The sequence below is a fragment of the Salvelinus namaycush genome, chromosome 42, assembly GCF_016432855.1.
Source record: "Salvelinus namaycush isolate Seneca chromosome 42, SaNama_1.0, whole genome shotgun sequence".
Taxonomy (NCBI): domain Eukaryota; kingdom Metazoa; phylum Chordata; class Actinopteri; order Salmoniformes; family Salmonidae; genus Salvelinus; species Salvelinus namaycush.
In genome coordinates, this window is record NC_052348.1 from 17,540,013 (window position 1) to 17,561,211 (window position 21,199).

A 21,199-nucleotide genomic window follows, 5' to 3' on the forward strand; every position below is an offset into this window, starting at 1 on the left:
TGAATAGAAATCAAATTCATCCAATTTGACATGTATTATTTTTAGTTTTTATGACATTCTATTCTGACATGTCGCCATGCTGCATGGCCCATTCATACCCGACCTCTACTATTGTGACATCCACCAAAGGGAAGAGAATAAAGTCTGTCACGCGGGCGCGCTCTCCTTGTCACCACTGACTGCTGCACACGGAGGAAACGGTACACTGCTCTCTCTCCGGCTGTGCTCAGACCCTATCTCTTATCTCATCCGCCCTCTGTCTGTTTACACGCTTAACAGTCCGTTGTTGACTGGAAGACAATACGAAGATCCTGCTTCTAGGCAGGTTTTCTACACGTGTTCTACTGCTCAGTATGCCAGAACGCATGGACTAATTTAACGACGATGGCTTCGTTGCGAATGGTCGCCAAACTTCGAGCTGGAGTTATCGGATGTACTAAACCGTTCCGCTACGCACTCAAAACAACCCGATCTCCGGTGAAATTACTGCATACGGTAAACTGAAACTACTGTGTGGGAGTAGTGAAAGGAGAGTGGTACGTTGTAGCAAGACTTTATAGATGGGACCGCCGCGTCGTTATGTAGACATCCAAACTAGTGTTTTGTGTCTTCACAAGTTTTGCACAGTAGTCTGTTTATTGTAGGCCTGCACTGTACATGCTCTGATGGTTTGGGAAACCGGTTATAGAGTTCCAATGAACTGTCAAATAGTGAGATTTTTGAGCGAGGGTGTTATGCATGTCGTTGTTTCAAATATTTTAGTCGTCATTTCCATCGTAAACTGCACTACTTTGAAGTACACTAGGTTGTAACAGAATTACGGATCCTTGAATATCAATAGGCCTACCGTGATTTTTTTATTTTATATATATAGGCAGTCTAGAGAATACAGTGATGCATTTCAATTAGCAAAGCATTGAATCAAGAGAGGGTTTTCCCATCATTCCATCACGTCTTGACATGTTGTTAAATGAGGACTAAATAGCTTTCCTCTCTGAATATAGTCATATAATGTACTGAAACTGAATGCAGAAGACAGGTTGGTGATCACACACACACACACACACACACACACACACACACACACACACACACACACACCAACCCTTGAATTTAATGATTCTCTCTGTCTCTTTGTCCTCCTCTTCCCCTCTTGGTGTCACTGTCCTTAGCTTCAGATGACTGCACTAAGGTGTCACCTATTCCATGCATAATGAATAAGTTACTGGAAGAGCTCAGTGATTTCCTAACTAGAATGTCAACACCATGTCACCCAGAGTGTTGGCATGACAATTAATAATAATACGTAGTCCCCTAGGCCTACTGGTAGGTGACACTAATGAGGTTCTTCTCCAAGTTAATGAAGATCGCAATGTGAATTATGTGAAACCTCATCCGTGTGTCAGATTAATATAAACGTCATGCAACACGTGTGTGTGTGTGGCCTCCTTAATTAACTGTTTACTGTTTCATTAGAATGATGGCCGTCTGGCAGACACCAGTTAGCAAAGCACAAGAGTGTTGTTAGGTCTCTCCAAGGAAGGTGCAGCCAGCCTTGCCAATATCACATAGGATGTCTTGGCCCGGGGCCGGAGGGATCGTTTAATGTACCTTGATCCCAGTAGACATGTCCCAGTACCACCCATACCTTACTACTGCCACTGTACTGTATCTCTGTCTCTCTGCCCCTGCACTTCTTGCAAGACAGCTAGGTCATTCTGTGGGGAATTACATTTGTGCAATGTCATCACATATGGTGAATAAACTAAGTGTACAAAACATTCCATGACACAGACTGACCAGGTGAATCCAGGTGAAAGCTATGATCCCTTATTGATGTCACTTGTTAAATCCACTTCAATCAGTGTAGATGAAGGGGAGGAGTCCTGTAAAATAAGGATTTTTAAGCCTTGAGACAATTGAGAATGTCTGCCATTCAGAGGGTGAATGGGCAAGACAAAAGATGAAAGTGAATGGGGTATGGTAGTAGGTGTCATGGTTTCTGTCAAGAACCGCAACGCTGCTGGGTTTTTCACGCTGAGCAGTTTCTTCTTCGTCTCAAGAATGGTCCACCACCCAAAGGACATCCATCCAACTTTACACAACTGTGGGAAGGAAGCATTGGAGTCAACATGGGCCGGCATCCCTGTGGAAAGCTTTCGACACCTTGTAGAGTCAATGCCCCGACGAATTGAGGCTGTTCTGAGGGCAAAAGGTGGGGTGCTGTAACTCAATATTAGGAAGCTGTTCCTAATGCGGGGGTATACTCAGTGTACAATTACCCCACATCACTGTCAGCCAGAATGGAAAGGGGAGTTGAGTTTTCATAGTCACACATCAATGACTATCACCACAGGACGTCTGGGTAGATTGATTCTCTTGTGAGCGCAGCTCCGCTCTGGAGGGGGAAGGTCATCAAAGCATCAACATGACACTGATGGAGCGTCGTCATCTGGTTGTCACGTAGCCCCTCCCCCTCCCAGACACTGATAGATGCACACACAGTGTTTATCTGCTCCTGACAGGCCCTCTTGTCTGTTGAGTCAGTGTGTAATTGAGAGGCTTTTATCCATCTAGAGCCGTGATTGGAGGGAATTACAGGAGTCAGTCGTCCAATCACTAGACCTGACTGGCTGCCCATCTATCTGTTTGTCAGGGTCGCGTTCAGCAGGGAACCGTTTGTGTAATTAATGCTTGGATAAGCTTATTTACTATTATGTATTGATTTATTTTCCCCTCTTTATGCGGTGCGCGCTGCACAGAACACCGGAAGAATTATCACAGTGAATTATTTTAATGTTTGTTTATGTGTCAATTAATCCCGTAAGGGATGGGTTGCCAACTGGTGATTTGACACGAAAATAAAATGTCACTCATTCATTCATACATCGTCTTCTCAATGGACAATATGGGTAGTAGCGTATTCCTCGGTCTCCTTTTCAAAACATATCCACCAACTGAATAGGACCCCTGATGCGATCTTTCTCGATTTAATATGGAACAGCCCAGACTCCTCACCTCAGAGTGCTGAGCATTAAAGAGTTTAAAACCCAGAAGTGCGTGATTAGCTACTGCAGACTGCAGTAAAAGGATGTGGTGTTTGGAAATGAAAACCCCTGGGGTTATTTTTAACTATGTATTAGTCATTGTAGCGTGCATGATTCCAGACTGTCAGTGCCACTTCCCATCTTTATCTGCCTTTGTGAAACGAGAGCACGGTGGTTCGACCCAGATAAGCTAACATGAAAAATGCTGACTTGGGACGAGGAGGAGTAACGGGGTATATGAATACAGGCTGTATGTCCTTCAATATGTCCTTACACATGTCCAGGGGGTATAAGCCAAACATTAACAGTAGGAAGCTAGGAGCTTGGTTCTACTCTGCTCTCCTCTCTCTCTCTCTCCCTCTCCCTCTCCCTCTCCCTCTCTCTCCCTCTCTCTCTCTCTCTCTCTCTGTCTCTGTCTCTGTCTCTGTCTCTGTCTCTGTCTCTGTCTCTCTCTCTGTCTCTCTCTCTCTGTCTCTCTCTCTCTGTCTCTCTCTCTCTCTCTGTCTCTCTCTCTCTGTCTCTCTCTCTCTGTCTCTCTCTCTGTCTGTCTCTCTGTCTGTCTCTCTGTCTGTCTCTCTCTCTCTCTGTCTCTCTCTCTGTCTCTCTGTCTCTCTCTCTCTCTCTCTCTCTCTCTGTCTCTCTCTCTCTCTCTCTCTGTCTCTCTCTCTCTGTCTCTCTCTCTCTCTCTCTCTCTGTCTCTCTCTCTCTGTCTCTCTCTCTCTCTGTCTCTCTCTCTCTCTCTCTCTGTCTCTCTCTCTCTGTCTCTCTCTCTCTGTCTCTCTCTCTCTGTCTCTCTCTCTCTGTCTCTCTCTCTCTGTCTCTCTCTCTGTCTCTCTCTCTCTGTCTCTCTCTCTCTGTCTCTCTCTCTCTGTCTCTCTCTCTCTGTCTCTCTCTCTCTGTCTCTCTCTCTCTGTCTCTCTCTCTCTGTCTCTCTCTCTCTGTCTCTCTCTCTGTCTCTCTCTCTCTCTCTGTCTCTCTCTCTCTCTCTGTCTCTCTCTCTCTCTCTGTCTCTCTCTCTCTGTCTCTCTCTCTCTCTGTCTCTCTCTCTCTCTGTCTCTCTCTCTCTCTGTCTCTCTCTCTCTCTGTCTCTCTCTCTCTCTGTCTCTCTCTCTCTCTGTCTCTCTCTCTCTCTGTCTCTCTCTGTCTCTGTCTCTCTCTCTCTCTGTCTCTCTCTCTCTCTGTCTCTGTCTTTCTGTCTTTCTGTCTGTGGCTATCATATCAATGATGACGCAGATAGATAATAATAATAATAATAATAATAGGAAAGATAATAATACTCAATGAGTAATAACAATGAACAGGACAATACAGAAAGAAATGAATGAGGACAACAATTAAGTAGTTAAGAAAGACAGTTAGCAATGTTATTATGGGTGTGGCAGGAGGTTACATATATTGCAGGTAATATGGCACAACGAGTTCTGTCTCTCGCTCTCTCAGCACACCCCACACTGCAACAATGTGTGGTGGCTTTAGCAACACGGGTCATATTTCATATTGCAGTATGACAGTAATTGGGAGACTGGGGAGCCAGAGCGCCATGGTATCAAAACCACTCAACCACTCTATCCATACATCGTTATTCTAGCCACCCATGCTGCCTTTTGCATGGCATTCGCCTGAGGGCTGAAGCTATAGTAACTCCTTTGTCAGATCTCCATTGGATAAAGTCAGCTGTTGTATAGTTGGCTGTCATTTTAAAGGTTTATGGCTGCATATTGCTACCACTGCACTCCCATATTCCTGGTTTATAACCAGAGCCTATTGGGGATTTATCTGGATTTAATGGGAAATGTGGGTTGCTAAATAATATCTTCCAAAAAGCCAGGAGAATGGAGTTGTAATTTCACTCTCTGCTTAACTGTTGGCCCACACAACAACAAACTATGAGGATGGTAATGATGGATGTTCCTATTAATCTGTAGTGAGAGAGTGAGACCCCCCCCCCCCCCCCCTCCCCCCATGAGTGGGCAGCTGCAGAGCAAGAACTAGCCAGTTCACTGTCACTAATTCACCTCCAGCTAAACCAGACTTGTCAGAAGCCATTAGTTGTAGTATCCAGCCTTATTCCACACTCAATGTAACCATCATTGCTTTCTTCAGTTCTATACAGCCTCCTAGTCAAGTGTCCATCCTGCTATTCCATTTGTGTAACCGTAATTGTTTTGCTCAGGTCTGCACCACTAGCTTCAATCACATAGGCCTTTAAATGCCCTGCAGAACTTGGGCCATTGACAAACCGCTTTTAAACCAGCCTCCTAGTAACAAAAATATCCATTGTAGTCCGAGGCCAAATACAAACTATTAGTGTAGACTTGATTCATCGCACCCTGGATTTTACAATGTCATGGGAATCAATGTAATGAATGTGGTGTCCGTTTAGAGACTCTTCATTAGTATTCCCTTCCCCCATCGCACCACACTCCTTTATTATAGAGTAGGGATGTGTCCCAAATGGCACCCTATTACCTATTTAGTGCGCCACTTTTGACCAGGGCCCAACCGTTGGGATGCAGCCTAGCAGTCAGAAGATGGATGGTGGGACGCCACTCGGGCAGAGAGGTTTACGTGTCTACTGTGCTCCCTTTTCTGTGTGTCAATACCATTCTCTGTGACTGCATCACTACTCGTCTTTGTGAGAGGAATTGACGTGTTGAACGCACCGAACTGTCTGTTCAAACAGCTAACACACAGCTCAGACACCCATACATACCCCACAAGCCTTGCCACCGGTGGTCTCTTCAGTCACCAAGTCCAGAATAGACTCTGGGAACCAGATAGTATTACATAGAGCCATGACTACATGGAACTCTCTTCCACATCAAGTAACTCAAGCAAGCAGTAAAATCTGATTTAAAAAGCACAAAGCGCACTGTGAAGACACACACACTGTAATATTGTAGTATTGTGGATATTATATTGTAGATTTGTAGTATTAGAGTAATGATGTAATTATGTGTTGTAACTGTTTAACATTAATGGACATTAATACCTACTATTTCATAAATGGGTTGTGACAGAAAAACTGAGTGTTGATATCCCCAGAGAGGCTATTTGTTGCCAGTTGTCATAGGATTTCAGGCCTGTGGTATCCAGTAGGGGCTCATTTTCCATAGGATTTCAGTCCTGTGGTATCCAGTAGAGGCTCAGTTTCCATAGGATTTCAGTCCTGTGGTATCCAGTACAGGCTCAGTTTCCATAGGATTTCAGTCCTGTGGTATCCAGTAGAGGCTCAGTTTCCATAGGATTTCAGTCCTGTGGTATCCAGTAGAGGCTCAGTTTCCATAGGATTTCAGTCCTGTGGTATCCAGTAGAGGCTCAGTTTCCATAGGATTTCAGTCCTGTGGTATCTAGTAGAGGCTCAGTTTCCATAGGATTTCAGTCCTGTGGTATCCAGTAGAGGCTCAGTTTCCATAGGATTTCAGTCCTGTGGTATCCAGTAGAGGCTCAGTTTCCATAGGATTTCAGTCCTGTGGTATCCAGTTAGAGGTTCAATTGAGGTATTATTGAAATGCATTCTCCTCCAATTGGAGTTTCTGCCTTTTTGAAGTTCTTTACCTCAGGGAATGAAAATTCAAAGAGTGTAAAATGGGTTTTGCCTATCCATATTCTAACCTTCAGAACGATACACTGGTGTTAAAGATTTGATCAGATATAGTTAGTCTACAACAAATAGGAATTACAACAGTAGTGACATTAACATACTATTTTCAGGCCATGTCAAGTAGTCTTGGACGGTATACCGTGTCTCGGGGTTATTTTGAAGTACCGACGGTATGCTTTTCAATACCGCCAATTAAAAACATTTCTATTGTATGTTTACAGATGGCACACGGAGCGAACGTGACAATTCACTGTTGAGCAGCACAAGAGAGGTGATTCACTACTAATGTTTTCCCGCTAAATATCTTAACCCTAAGTTAACTATCTAACTATTTTCTCCAGCTCAGGGCTCCAGCTATACATTTGGTGTGCTAACTTGCTAGCTATAGGTGGCTAGCTTCCAAGATCACCCTGTGTTATAGAAGTTCACAAACTCTCTCTTCAAAAGTTGTCAAAACTGTCACCCAACAGAGAAGAATGTCTTATTGCCTCAGTGTCAGATTGCTGTCTGGTTACTCTGTCTGTCGGCTGGTTGGTTGATTGGTTGATTGGTTGATTGGCTGGTTGGTTGGTTGGTTGATTGGCTGGTTGGTTGGTGCTCTCCACTGTATAGCAGTGGAGGCTGCTGAGAGGAGGACGGCTCATAATAATGCCTGGAATGGTATCAAACATGTGGTTTCCATTCCATTGAATCCATTCTAGCCATTACTATGAGCCGTCCTCCCCTCAGCAGCCTCCACTGCTATGCAGGTTGGCGGGTTTGTGGGGTCAACCTGCTATCATTGTTTAGGCCTTTAACTAAGCAGTTAAAAAAACACAGCTGGTTCAGTTGCTCTATTAGATTGGAACCTTTTTCTGCCAAGCGTGATAAATAGTGTCATTTGCATATACGTTTTGGAATGAATCTAAAATGTTTAATTGAAGATCTTGGAACGCAGGCAGATTATGCGACAACTATGCACACTGTTCTACAACGGTTATTTTCTGCTCTCATATGCCATGCTACCAACTGACTGTCTGAATATACCTCGTATTACTCAAGGAAGGAAGCTGACAAGCAAGAAAAGTGCTTGTCATTTTCTGCCTGTAACTGTCATTGTAAGAGGCAGGCCACTGGCCATCCAATGTGCAGTTACATATTTTAAGAGGAATCTCCTGAAAGAATATCTATTTGTGAAAAACAAAAAGGTGGATTCTCTTCAGTTTTTCAATCTCTTTTGGGAATCTCTTCAGTGACACTGTCAAAATCAAATCAAGTTTATTGGTCACGTACACATTTAGCAGATGTTATTACGGGTGTAGCGAAATGCTTGTGTTCCTAGTTCCAACAGTACAGTAGTATCTAACAATACACACATCTAAAAGTAAAAGTATGCAATTAAGAAATATATAAATGTGAGGACGAGCAATGTCGGAGTGGCATTAACTAAATAGAGTAGAATAGAATACTGTATTTACATATGAGATGAGTAACGCAGTATGTTACATTATTAAAGTGGCCAGTGATTCCATGTCTATGTATATAGGGCAGCAGCCTCTTAGGTGCAGGGTTGAGTAGCCGGCTAGTGATTGCTGATGAATATGATTGTGTGGTGAGTTGTTACGAAACCCACTTAATTGGCAGGTAGCTAGGCCTAGATATCTATTACCCACTTACCCACTTCTATTCCTGACACACGCTTAATATATTGTTAATCTACTCTGCATTTCAACTAGGACTTGAATACAGCAGCTGACCCTTAGCTACTGCAGTCTGTTGTCTTAACAGTAACCTCCCTATAAAGAGTCATTCAAAACAATGAACTGCTCCAAACAGTATCAAAACAGAATTCAGACCAATATGTAATATGTCTGTTGCAGTACGTAGAGGAATAAAAACTCTTCACGTTCCAGCTCTCTATTATTTTTGCTTTATCACCATGTCCCCTGAAGCATGCAGAACACCCGTTTAGAGAGCTGTCATGGGGAGGACGTCCTATACTCATCCAACCTGCTTGACCGTTACATCCGCCTCTCTCACCACCCTCTCTCTGCATGCTGCCTTTCCCTTTCTCTTTATGTTTTAGTCTTTCTTCTCTCTCTCTATGTTCTCACTCAGCTGTCTTTCCAATCGTTGCTCACTCTCCTTCTCTCCATATTTCTGCTCCCTCTCTCTCTCCATGTTCTCACAGCTGCATTTCCAATTGTTGTCCCCTCCCCCCCTCTCTCTCTCCCCACTCTCTTTCGCTCTCCCTCCCTCTTTTTCTCTCTAAGAGAACGTTGTCGAAAGGAAAGCGAGAAGATAAATGCCTTGACGCAAATCACTTTCATGGTACAGTGCAGCCTGAGCTCATGACAGCAGCCGGTAATCTGGTTTGTCCATCCCTCTGTTTTTCATCCCTGGCCCCTAGAACTGTTTATTACATGGGAATCATTCAGAAGGTCAAATAGGGGCTGGTTGTATTTGTCCTGTTTCACACGTGCAAATGTCTAACCTGTACAGTGTAATGAAATTAAAATGTTTTTTGTAAAAGTGCAATATGCGCCATGTAAAAAAGCTAACGTTTAAGTTCCTTGCTTAGAACATATGAAGGCTGGTGGTTCAATATTCTCAGTTCTACACTATTCCCAGTAAAGAAATATTAGGTTGCAGTTATTATAGGAATTATGACGCGTCGACTATTTCTCTCTGTACCGTTGGGTATTTCATATACCTTTGTCTATTGGATGTTCTAATATTGGATGTTCTAATATGTACTATAGTATTGCCAGCCTAATCTCAGGAGTTGATAGGCTTGAAGTCATAAACAGCGCTGTGATCAAGCATTACTAAGAGCTGCTGGCAAATGCAGTAAAGTTTGAATGAATGCTTACGAGGCTGCTGCTGCCTACCACCGCTCAGTCAGACTGCTCTATCAAATCATACTTAATTATAATATAATAAACACAGAAATACGAGCCTTTGGTCATTAATATAGTCAAATCCGTGAAAATATCATTTCGAAAACAAAATGTTTATTCGTTCCGTATTTTATCAAACAGGTGGCAACCCTAAGTCTAAATATTGCTGTTACATTGTACAACCTTCAATATTATGTCATAATTATGTACAATTCTGGCAAATTAGTTCGCAACGAGCCTGCCGGCCCAAACTGTTGCATATACCCTGACTCTGCATGCAATGAACGCAAGAGAAGTGACACAAATTCCCTAGTTAATATTGCCTGCTAACATTAATTTATTTTAACTAAATATGCAGGTTTTAAAAAAAAAAGATACTTCTGTGTATTGATTTTAAGAAAGGCAAAAGATGTTTATGGTTAGGTACATTCGTGCAACGATTGTGCTTTTTTCGCGAATGCGCCTTTGTTAAATCATCACCCGTTTGGCGAAGTAGGCTGTGATTCGATGATAAATTAACAGGCACCGCATTGATTATATGCAACGCAGGACATGCTAGTTAACCTAGTAATATCATCAACTATGTGTAGTTATGTGAAGATTGATTGTTTTTTATAAGATAAGCTAGCAACTTACCGTGGCTCCTTACTGCACTCGCGTAACAGGTGGTCAGCCTGCCGCGCAGTTTCCTCGTGGAATGCAATGGAATCGGCCATAATCGGCGTCCAAAAATGCCGATTACCAATTGTTATGAAAACTTGAAATCGGCCCTAATTAATCGTCCATGCCAATTAATCGGTCGACCTCTACTTGATATTTGTGGGAACTGAAACACGCTGTCGATCCAGACCATCCCAAACATGCTCAATGGGTGACATGTCTGGTGAGTATCCAGGCCATGGAAGAACTGGGACATTTTCAGCTTTCAAGATTTGTGTACAGATCCTTGCGTGCCGTGTATTATCCTGCTGAAACATGAGGTGATGGCGGCGGATGAATGGGACGACAATGGGCCTTATGTCTGCGTTCAAATTGCTTATCCCTGCCCAGACCAGAACCCCATCGCCACCATGGGGCACTCTATTCACAACGTTGACATCAGCAAACCGCTCGCCCACACCACGCCTTACACATGAGGCTCCCGAGTGGCACAGAGGTGTAAGGCACTGCATCTCCGTGCAAGAGGCATCACTACAGTCCCTGGTTCAAATCCAGGCTGAATCACATCCGACTGTGATTGGGAGTCCCATCGGGCGGCGCAATTGGCCCAGCATTGTCCGGGTTTGGCAGGGGTAGGCTGTCATTGTAAATAATAAAAAAAAATCTTAACTGGCTTACCTAGTTAAATAAAGTTTTGCCAAATTCTCTAAAATGACATTAGAGGTGGCTTATGGTAGAGAAATTAACATTGAATTCTCTGGCAACAACTCTGGTAGACATTCCTGCAGTCAGCATGCCAATTGCTGCTGTACTGAACCTAAACTTGAGACGTCTGTGGCATTGTGTTGTGTGACAAAACTGCACGTATTATCCCCAGCACAAGGAGCTGCTTATTCAGCTTCTTCATATGCCACACCTGTCAGGTGGATCGATTATCTTGGCAAAGGAGAAATGCTCACTAACAGAGAAGTAAACACATTTGCTCACAATTTGAGACAGACTTTTCTATGATGCACATAGCGACATGGTCTAGAAAAAGGCGGCAATTAAACAGCGCAGTCTGAACCGGGAACAGCAACCCCTGTCTAACGGGGGAGAAAGCACATTTGTTATAAAAATAATATATTATTTTTTATTTGTGTTGCACAATTGTTCTTAATATAACCAAATACAATTTCAGTAGCACGTCTTAGTGATGGACTGCCTTCCCCACGGCCTCCACAATGGATCAGTCCACTCAGACAGGCGCCAATCATATTTTTTGTTGTTGTGTGTTACTGCTCTACTAAAGAAATCTTGTTCGACCAACAGCCTATCGACCAGTCATCTAAATGGGTTCAGCCCTAGAACTAGCAACCTTTTGGTGACTGGCCCAACGCTCTAACCGCTAGGCTACCTGCTGCCAGATAGTCTTTGTTTCCCGGGCCATGTCCAACTGCATGGATAACCCATCCTCTTCTGGTCAGTCAGCCAGGGATGGGTGGACCCAGACTGGCCACGCCCTTGGTTGGTGCTAAATTCCAGTACAGATCGCCCCATAGCCCCTGGTACTGTACCACCTAGACACTCTTGTAAATGAGAGAGGATTTGTCAGAGCTGGGTGGGTGTGAGGTGGACCCAGACTGGCCACACTATTGGTCTGTTGGTGCTGAATTCCAACTCAAACACAAAGCCCCTAGTCCTTAGACACTCCTGTAGATGAGAAAGGATTTGATAGGTTTAAGCCGAATGCAATTGCTCAACCATTTCTTCTGATAGGTTGGTATGTTGCTTGCACCCATCAGAGACGTTCAGATCTACAGGAGTGCCTATTGGGGGAAAGTGGGAAAGGGACCATTCAGCATGAGATGGTGTTGGAACCCTGGGTCGTGGTACAGTGGGTGGTGGGTACTGAAACAGGGCCCCCACGAGGGGCCATAGCTCAGCCTGTGACAGGAGCCATAATAACTGGGTCTGCTCCTGCCTGTTTGCCTGCCTGTTTGCCTGCCTGTTTGCCTGCCTGTTTGCCTGCCTGCCTGCCTGTTAGCCTGCCTGCCTGCCTGCCGGTTTGCCTGCCTTCCTGCCTGTCTAGGTGCTGGGCTCTAGGCGGCCGGCCACTAGAGAAATTAACCAGCCAGCCTGTGACTGTCACCAATCAATCACCATGATGTCCCCTGATGAACACTACTGGCTATGGCTGCTCCACCTTACTAAGGAGGAAAGGACAGTTTATCACCAAGCTGCAGCTGTACTGACCCTCTGAAAACCAACTTTATTTCTGGCCTGGACTCCAAACTGATAGTGGTGAAACAGAGCATATCACTTCGAACTCCTGGTTGACCGTATACAGGTGAAGGAGGAAAGGACAGTTAATCACGATGCCACTGTGCTGTGTCTGACTCGGAGAACAAACCACTCAAAATGAATATAGTTCCTCTGGGGTGGAATCTGTTCCATCATGCAGTCTATTGTTTTGAGAAATGGAAAATGACATTTGGAGATAAGAAATGAGAGATGAAGGAACAGAAGTTGAGAAATATCAGCTGTAGCTACTAGCCTCTGTTCCTTGAAGGAGTCACAAAACGTGTGAATGTCACCGGTGGGCCGGGGCGTTGTGGCTGCAGCAGTTACCTCAACACCGTGCATATTGATTGGATGAGGGCGGCAGGGGAGAGAGAGAGGGGGGGGGGTTTGTGTGTTTTGATTTCACAGGCGGGGAGATGCGGGGAAGAGTGCACGTCTAATTGAACGCCGCTGGTGATGCTGATGGAGTCCCTCTTGTTTGAATTGCACTTGACTCGACCCGTGTCTGGCTGAGGGCTAAATGAGTGGCTCATCTAAACCCCCAGGTGCTTCGCTGGGAAGTAGGAAACGTGCAGGATTATTCATCCTATAGCTCTTAGTGAAGGCCGACACGTTCTGTCACCCCACTGATATATGAAGGGAATACTGTATTACGGTATTCATTCTATAGCTCTTAGTGAAGGCCGATACGTTCTGTCACCCCACTGATATATGAAGGGAATACTGTATTACGGTATTCATTCTATAGCTCTTAGTGAAGACCGATACGTTCTGTCACCCCACTGATATATGAAGGGAATACTGTATTACGGTATTCATTCTATAGCTCTTAGTGAAGGCCGATACGTTCTGTCACCCCACTGATATATGAAGGGAATACTGTATTACGGTATTCATTCTATAGCTCTTAGTGAAGACCGATACGTTCTGTCACCCCACTGATATATGAAGGGAATACTGTATTACGGTATTCATTCTATAGCTCCGAGTGTGTTCCTGTTCCACCATGACAGTCATCTCCCATTGTATGTTTTGTATGATGGGAACGGTGCAACACGGCATTGAACCCGACTGCTTACAGATTTCCAGGTGTTGAATTCGCTGTCGTCAGCGGTATGTCCCGATGCACGGCGCATCTTCACCCCAGAGATAAATGACCTCGGCCTCTGAGTTTGACGCTTGGCTCCTTAGCCGTGCACTTTTCATATCTTTTCATATCTATAAAACACACACACAACAGACAAACGCACACATGCATACACACAAGCGTAGACAAACAAATGTGCTCACACACACCACGGTCACACACGCGCGCACACACAAACACACAAACGTCACAGTGCTCAAATGCCTCTCCAGTCCCCGTCACCACAAAAAGCATTTCACTAATGAGAACGATAAAAGGAAGGGAATATTTTGCCTCTGAATTGCGGCTGTGGCCACTAGTGCTTGACTGAATGCACAATGTGACCGTTTGAGTGTTTTTAGAACACAATGCCCGCACTGGAGTAAATAATGTGGGCATTTACATATATTCCAACAGATCACAATAGTGCCTAATTTATCATAACCATTACAGATAACAAATCCTAATTGCTAAATTGCCCCATATACTGTATATTCAGTCATTTAAAAAAAACAAGTGCCATTTAAGATTCATTTATTGAATCTGTAATATCAACTGGTTATATTATATCGTGGAACACAGTGGCCTGGAACGCAGTGGAGCTTGTAGACGTCTATGGCTGTGCAATGGCAGAGCCTTGTTTTGTTCATTTAGCAGACAAGACGCTCTTATTTCTTGAGCCCTTACCACAGTCAAGACACATCTATTTTATAGTAAAAAAAGACATTATGTAATAGAACAGAATAAAATGGAACAGAATATTTTTCCAAATAAAAGTAGTTGCCAGTGTGAATGATCTCGTGCCTGGTACAGTTATTCTCTGTGATCATTTAAAACGGGGCTCAATTTGGAGAGTTGAAATCTGTCTTTTCCATATACAGACGTTTTTGGGGGGGTTTTTTACCCCCTTTTTGTCCCCAATTTCGTGGTATCCAATTGTTAGTAGTTACTATCTTGTCTCATCGCTACAACTCCCGTACGGGCTCGGGAGAGACGAAGGTCGAGAGCCATGCATCCTCCGAAACACAACCCAACCAAGCCGCACTGCTTCTTAACACAGCGCGCCTCCAACCCGGAAGCCAGCCGCACCAATGTGTCGGAGGAAACACTGTGCACCTAGCGACCTGGTCAGCGTGCCTTGCGCCCGGCCCACCACAGGAGTCGCTAGTGCGCGATGAGACAAGGATATCCCTACTGGCCAAACCCCTCCCTAACCCAGACGACGCTAGGCCAATTGTGCGTCGCCCCATGGACCTCCCGGTCGTGGCCGGCTGCGACAGAACCTGGGCTCGAACCCAGAGTCTCTGGTGGCACAGCTTAGACCTTAGACCACTGCACCACCCGGGAGGCCCATATACAGATGTTTGATTTAGTTTATTCTGCCTGCTGCTTTGGGATGTTCAAAATGGATGAACAATTCCACATTGAACACTGTATGGTGATGAGTTACGGCCACGACATCTGTTTGGAGAGTAGGTATACGCTTACCCGGTGTAGGGTGCAGTTTTTTTGGAATGGGACGTTAAACAGGTGTCCTGAGTCTCTGTGGTCACTAAACGATCCCATGGAACTTATCGTAAGAGTAGAGGTGTTGACCCCGGTGTCCTGGCTAAATTCCCAATCTGGCCTTCATACCACCATGGCCACCTAATAATCCCCAGTTTACTATTGGCTCATTCATCCCTCTCCTCTCCCCTGTAACTATTCCCCTGGTTGTTGCTGTAAATGAGAAAGTGTTCTCAGTCAACGTACCTAGTAAAATAAGGGTTAAATAAATAATGATTCTGAAGAAAATATGCTCTTTGGTTTTATCAAACAGTTTTTGCATATTTTCAGTGTGGAACTATGTTTAGGGGGTTTATAGCTCAGGCCAGGGATAGGGATGGGCAACTGGCAGCCCATTTTATATCTACCTTTTTACATTTTGGAACTCAGTCGGGGTCTCAACTTACTGTTGAGAGATAGAATACAGAAGGTGCATTTCGAAATTTGGATGTGCATCAGCTGTCACTTAATTAGCCCATGTCAGCTGTATTTTATTTTTTTTTTTTAAGATTGGTGAATTAGTCTAGTGGCCAGCTATTTAAACTTGTAGTAAGCATAGTGGAATTACCGAGCCCGTTTGATCATCAGTTGTCATATTAAAAACGGCAAGCCTTTACTTCCACCCTATGGCAGAATGTGTAGAATTGCAGGAAATTAGTTATAAAATTGCTAGCTCTTCCGTTCAAGTACTCAATTACACATGCCCATCCCTAGACGCAAGATGATGAGTTTCAACTAACAGCCAGTAGAGTTCCTACTGAAACCATTGTTTAATGATTATGAATCCAATTATTGAATTGGATTACATTACTGATTACAATTTTGGACAGTTAACTAGTAGGGCCGGGACTATACCAGTATCGCGATACTCGTTAGTGTCACGGCAAGGAAACCGAACACAAAGCGGATTTAACTTATTTAGGAAAACAGTCCTAATGTTGGAAAGAAACATCACTATGTTGTCATCCAGAGTCATATTTATTTATTTTCCACCAAGCAATAGCACACACTATTTTACATGCAGCAGGTTTTTAAAGGACCTTTGCGATATTGGTATCTTCCCGGGCCCTAGTAACTATAGCGGGTTACATTTAGAAAGTAACCTACCCTGCTTATTGCTGGAGCCTGCCCCATCTCTCGTCTCTTATCAGTGTTTCCTGCCTTCTTAACCTTAACCACTGATGTGTAAGTCTGTAGATCTCCCATCCAGTGGCGATTTTAGCATGTAAATCTTGGTGGGGCAAAAAAATGTAAAGTGGGATGCTCCCAGCAAAGCCACTTCACAACACTAAACAATACATTCATTACACTATAATGGTGACCAACAGTGCCCACAAACTGTTAGGGAATACATCAAGCTGTCCCAACAGCAGTCCCAACATCTTACCACTGCTACACCTGGCTATCAGCGGAGCCTTGTCTGGCAGCGAAACAGTTCATTCAGCCTCATTTACTGCCTTTAAAAAACAAAACATAGCTTATATGGCTGACTTGCTTAAACAAATGTAGTTTCTAATGACAATTGAGCTGTACAAACTATGGCATAAGGGAACAATGAGCGGATAAGAGGCAATCCGTAATTTAGATTAAGACATTAATGAGCGAGCTAAGACGGACGTAGTCAATATAACTATTTGTTCAGCACTTTTGAAATGTACAGCGACAGAATTCAGAACATGGACTGTTCTTACAGTGTTCTCCCTGTACACCAAGTCAGAACCGTAGGATAAAAAAAGGGGCATATAAGCAGAAAATGAAAGCTCTTAGAATATTCCATGATTACATTTCTCTAAAACAGGTTATAGGCTATATGTGCACCACCAAGTCTGAACAGTAGATGAAATGAAGAGGGGTAAAAAGACCAAATGATTAGGGTGAGGCACATGGGCTACTAACAGATTACTAAACAACATACACTTAGTATTACTTTCTTAGCTACAGTATACATATCTCCCTGGAATATTACCATTTATGCAGCAGCATACAATACATTTTTGGACTCACCTTGTTGTGCTCACTTGAACAGGAAGGCGGCGCAGCGGTCCTTCGTGGGCAAATTTTGTCATCAAAGTCTGGCATTCTTGGATTTATGGTGCTTTCAAAACAACTAGGAACTCGGGGGGAACAAGGTTGAATCATGATGACGTCGTTGCTCTTCAGGTCGTAGCCCTAGAAGGAGGCCAGGTTTACAATTCCGAGTTGGATGATCGTTGAAAATGTATTTTCCCAGTCGGAGCTCGTTTATTCACGACTTCCCAGTTGTCTTGAACTCACTGAAGTCAAGTTTTCGCAGTTCTGAGTTAAGTTGTTTTGAGTGCAACACAAATCATGCTTCATTGACAGCATGGCCAATGTTGAATGTTTATCATTTTAAACTTGGAAAAGAGCCCCTTAATCCCAGAACTTGGACCACACAGTCACTCCATTGATTAGCAGGCTAGTGTTTGCTTTGCAATGCTTGCAGTTAGCGACTGATTCCTTCCAAACCACTCATTGTTGAATTTGCGATTTCCAACTTGTTGTGTTTATGGCCGATGCGTTTTTATCTATAATTTCTCTTATTTATTTTCTTATGATAAGATTGAAAAAGGAATGGCCAGTAGACTTGATTCATGATGATGACTGCTAGCTAAGATTTTGAAAGTATGATGTTGACATGATCAGTCCAATCAAAGCTACTGTACATATAACATGATTTGATGTCATTGTATCTGTAGCAAATTACCTTGAGCCTTCTTGAATGGGCACTTCTAATGTAACTCTATGGCCGCACCCAAGGGGCTTGAATTTTCTAGCTCTACCCTTAGACTTGGTGGTGACGTAGTGACCCCATGAGTGACAGAACACTGAGCCAATCACGGCGCAACGCTCTGTATTTTCTGCTGGCTTGCCCCACCACCACAGAAAGCACTGAGCAAGGCTGAAATACCTGCATTGTGGCGCTGCATTACTCAAGAAAACAAAAAAGAGAGCACATCATTAATTCAACAGTTATGACCTAAAACCTTGATTCACGTCTCACATTTAACACGACCATGTATCTCTACTTACTGTGGTTGTGCGTGTGAGCATGTGTTTCATAGTGGCAGAATGCATGCCTAAGGCATCACAAGACTTATGGGGATTTGTGTTGGTATAATTGTAGCACTATACAAAATCTCTTTACACACACAGTGACAGAATACTGGGCCAATCACGGTGGAATGCTTCGTATTTTCTGCTGGCTTGCCCCACCACCACAGAAAGCGCTGAGCAAGGCTGAAATCAAATCAAAGTTTATTTGTCACATGCGCCGAATACAACAGGTGTAGACCTTACAGTGAAATGCTTACTTACAGGCTCTAACCAATAGTGCAAAAAGTGTATTAGGTGGACAAAAGGTAAATAAAGTAATAAAAACAACAGTGAAAAAACAGTAGCGAGGCTATTTACAGTAGCGAGGCTACATACAGACACCGGTTAGTCAGGCTTATTGAGGTAGTATGTACATGTAGATATGGTTAAAGTGACTATGCATATATGATGAACAGAGAGTAGCAGTAGCGTAAAGAGGGGTTGGCGGGTGGTGGGTGGCGGGACACAATGCAGATAGCCCGGTTAGACAATGTGCGGGGGCACTGGATGGTCGGGCCAATTGAGGTAGTATGTACATGAATATATAGTTAGAGTAACTATGCATATATGATAAACAGAGAGTAGCAGCAGTGTAGAAGGGGGGGTTGGGGGGGGGGGGCACACAATGCAAATAGTCCAGGTAGCCATTTGATTACCTGTTCAGGAGTCTTATGGCTTGGGGGTAAAAACTGTTGAGAAGCCTTTGTGGAGCTGCATTAATAAAGACTACATACAAACGTGGTCTCGTTTTTGTTTTCTTGAGTAATGCAGCTCCACAACGGCTTCTCAACAGTTTGAGGCATTTGATCACATTGTTTGCAAACTGATATGAAACATGTATTAATGCCAAAATAACATGCAAAACAGGCAAGCCCACCCCAAAAAACTATTTTTTTGCTAAATTGTGGGTCTCAAAACAGGTGGAGCTCTAATGACAGGTCACCACTGCTCCCATCCCTCTGACCGTATCCCCTGTCCTTTGTGTGGTGTCTCCTGTAGCTATAGCCGTGTACGGATGGCTCCAGCACTCCGCGTCTTTAACTTGATATTGATTGGCTGACAGCCCAGGCTACAGACTGGAAGGTCGAAGAGGAGTGGCTGTCAGATACGCACTCACACCCACTCTGTCAGGTGGCTGTCAGGTCCCTGGATGTCACTGCCGCTGGGACAGAGACTCACAGATTCATTCAACCACCCAGACTCCTTTTCTATTCAACTGTTATTCTACAGGAGAAGGAATCCATTTTGAAGAAATCTATTTTTTCACTCTTAAGCTCCTAATACTGACCTTTACTTGGGGTCAGAAAGTAGTCTACATTTAGTTGAGTAGATATTGACATTTGATCACTTTAAAGTCACGATGTCACACAGTCGGCTTCTATTGCCATCAGAAAGGAATGGTTTATATTTTCAATAGTCTTTTGGCATTTGATCACTTTAAAGTCACTCACTGCAGCCACACGCTTTATAGGCTTCCAATACAAGGGGCCTGACTTGGTGTTGCTGGCCAGAAGGTGCTGTAGTGTTCATTAGGCATCGTTGGCAAACCCTCCAAGTCCTCTTCTTACCGGGTGGAGTCATTTCCATTTTTTTTTTATTACCCCCTTTTCGTGGTATCCAATCGCTAGTAATTACTATCTTGTCTCATCGCTACAACTCCCGTACGGGCTCGGGAGAGACGAAGGTCGAAAGTCATGCGTCCTCCGAAGCACAACCCAACCAAGCCGCACTGCTTCTTAACACAGCGCGCCTCCAACCCGGAAGCCAGCCGCCCCAATGTGTCGGAGGAAACACCGTGCACCCGCCCCCCTTGGTTAGCGCGCTCTGCGCCCGGCCCGCCACAGGAGTCGCTGGAGCGCGATGAGACAAGGATATCCCTACCGGCCAAACCCTCCCTAACCCGGACGACGCTAGGCCAATTGTGCGTCGCCCCACGGACCTCCCGGTCGCGACAGAGCCTGGGCGCGAACCCAGAGACTCTGGTGGCACAGCTAGCGCTGCGATGCAGTGCCCTAGACCACTGCGCCACCCGGGAGGCTAGTCATTTCCATTTTAATGGTGTGGATGGGGGTAATGTTCTGTAGCAAGCACATCATTAATTCAACAGTTATGACCTAAAACCCTGATTTATTTCTCACATTTACCCCGACCATGTATCTTTACTCACTGTGGTTGTGCGTGTGAGCATGTGTTTAATAGTGGCAGAATGCATGCCTAAGGCATCACAATACTTATTGGGAGTTGTGTTGGTATAATTGTAGCACTATTCAAAATCTCTTTACACACACACATACATATGATATATACACACACATACATATGATATATATATATACACACACACACACATTTTCACAGCTATTACTCTACGTTCTTATCTTACCAACTCCTTTCATTACTTCCAGGTGCAGTGCCAGCAACGTATTCCCAACCATTAAACCTAATACCCCAAATCATTGTATTACTCAGCACGGGATTAGAAGGGGATCAATCTGTAGTGGGGATGTTGATATGGAAACCTGGAGGCTTTCAGCACCATTTTCTGCCTATTTTCAGGTATTCAAGCATCAGCATTCAGTCTGGTTTAGCCAGGCTAAGTCTCTGTGGCTTCATGTCATGTGGAGATTGGTGAGAGCCAGCCTTTTACCATTACCTCAGTGAAATTGGATAGGGATGGTGGGAGGGATATGATTGTGAATATTAACACGGAATGGTTTTCCATCTTCCATCCAGGCCTAGAAGGTATTGAATATAAGTGGAGAAATGTTGCATCAGCAGAAACGTTGACATGGTGTAGTCAGCAGAACAAATCTGTCAGCTGTAGGCTATATCTGGGGTTCATGGGGGGTGATGTAGCGAGATAGGCTGCGGTAATGTAATGATGATACAGTTTCTTGGAAATTAGATTCTGGAAATATGTCCTTATCTCAATGTTTATATC

At 44.1% G+C, this 21,199-nt stretch overlaps 1 protein-coding gene across 1 annotated transcript in view; it reads left to right on the forward strand.

Moving 5' to 3' along the window:
• The first annotated feature begins 206 nt into the window (after positions 1 to 206).
• The window catches only part of LOC120034931 (calcium uniporter protein, mitochondrial-like), a 39,866-nt gene continuing 18,873 nt past the window's right edge, over positions 207 to 21,199 (forward strand). The window contains exon 1 of the mRNA XM_038981633.1: positions 207 to 495. Coding sequence (XP_038837561.1) covers positions 385 to 495 — 111 coding nt within the window. The 5' untranslated portion in view covers positions 207 to 384. The remainder of the gene's footprint in view (positions 496 to 21,199) is intronic.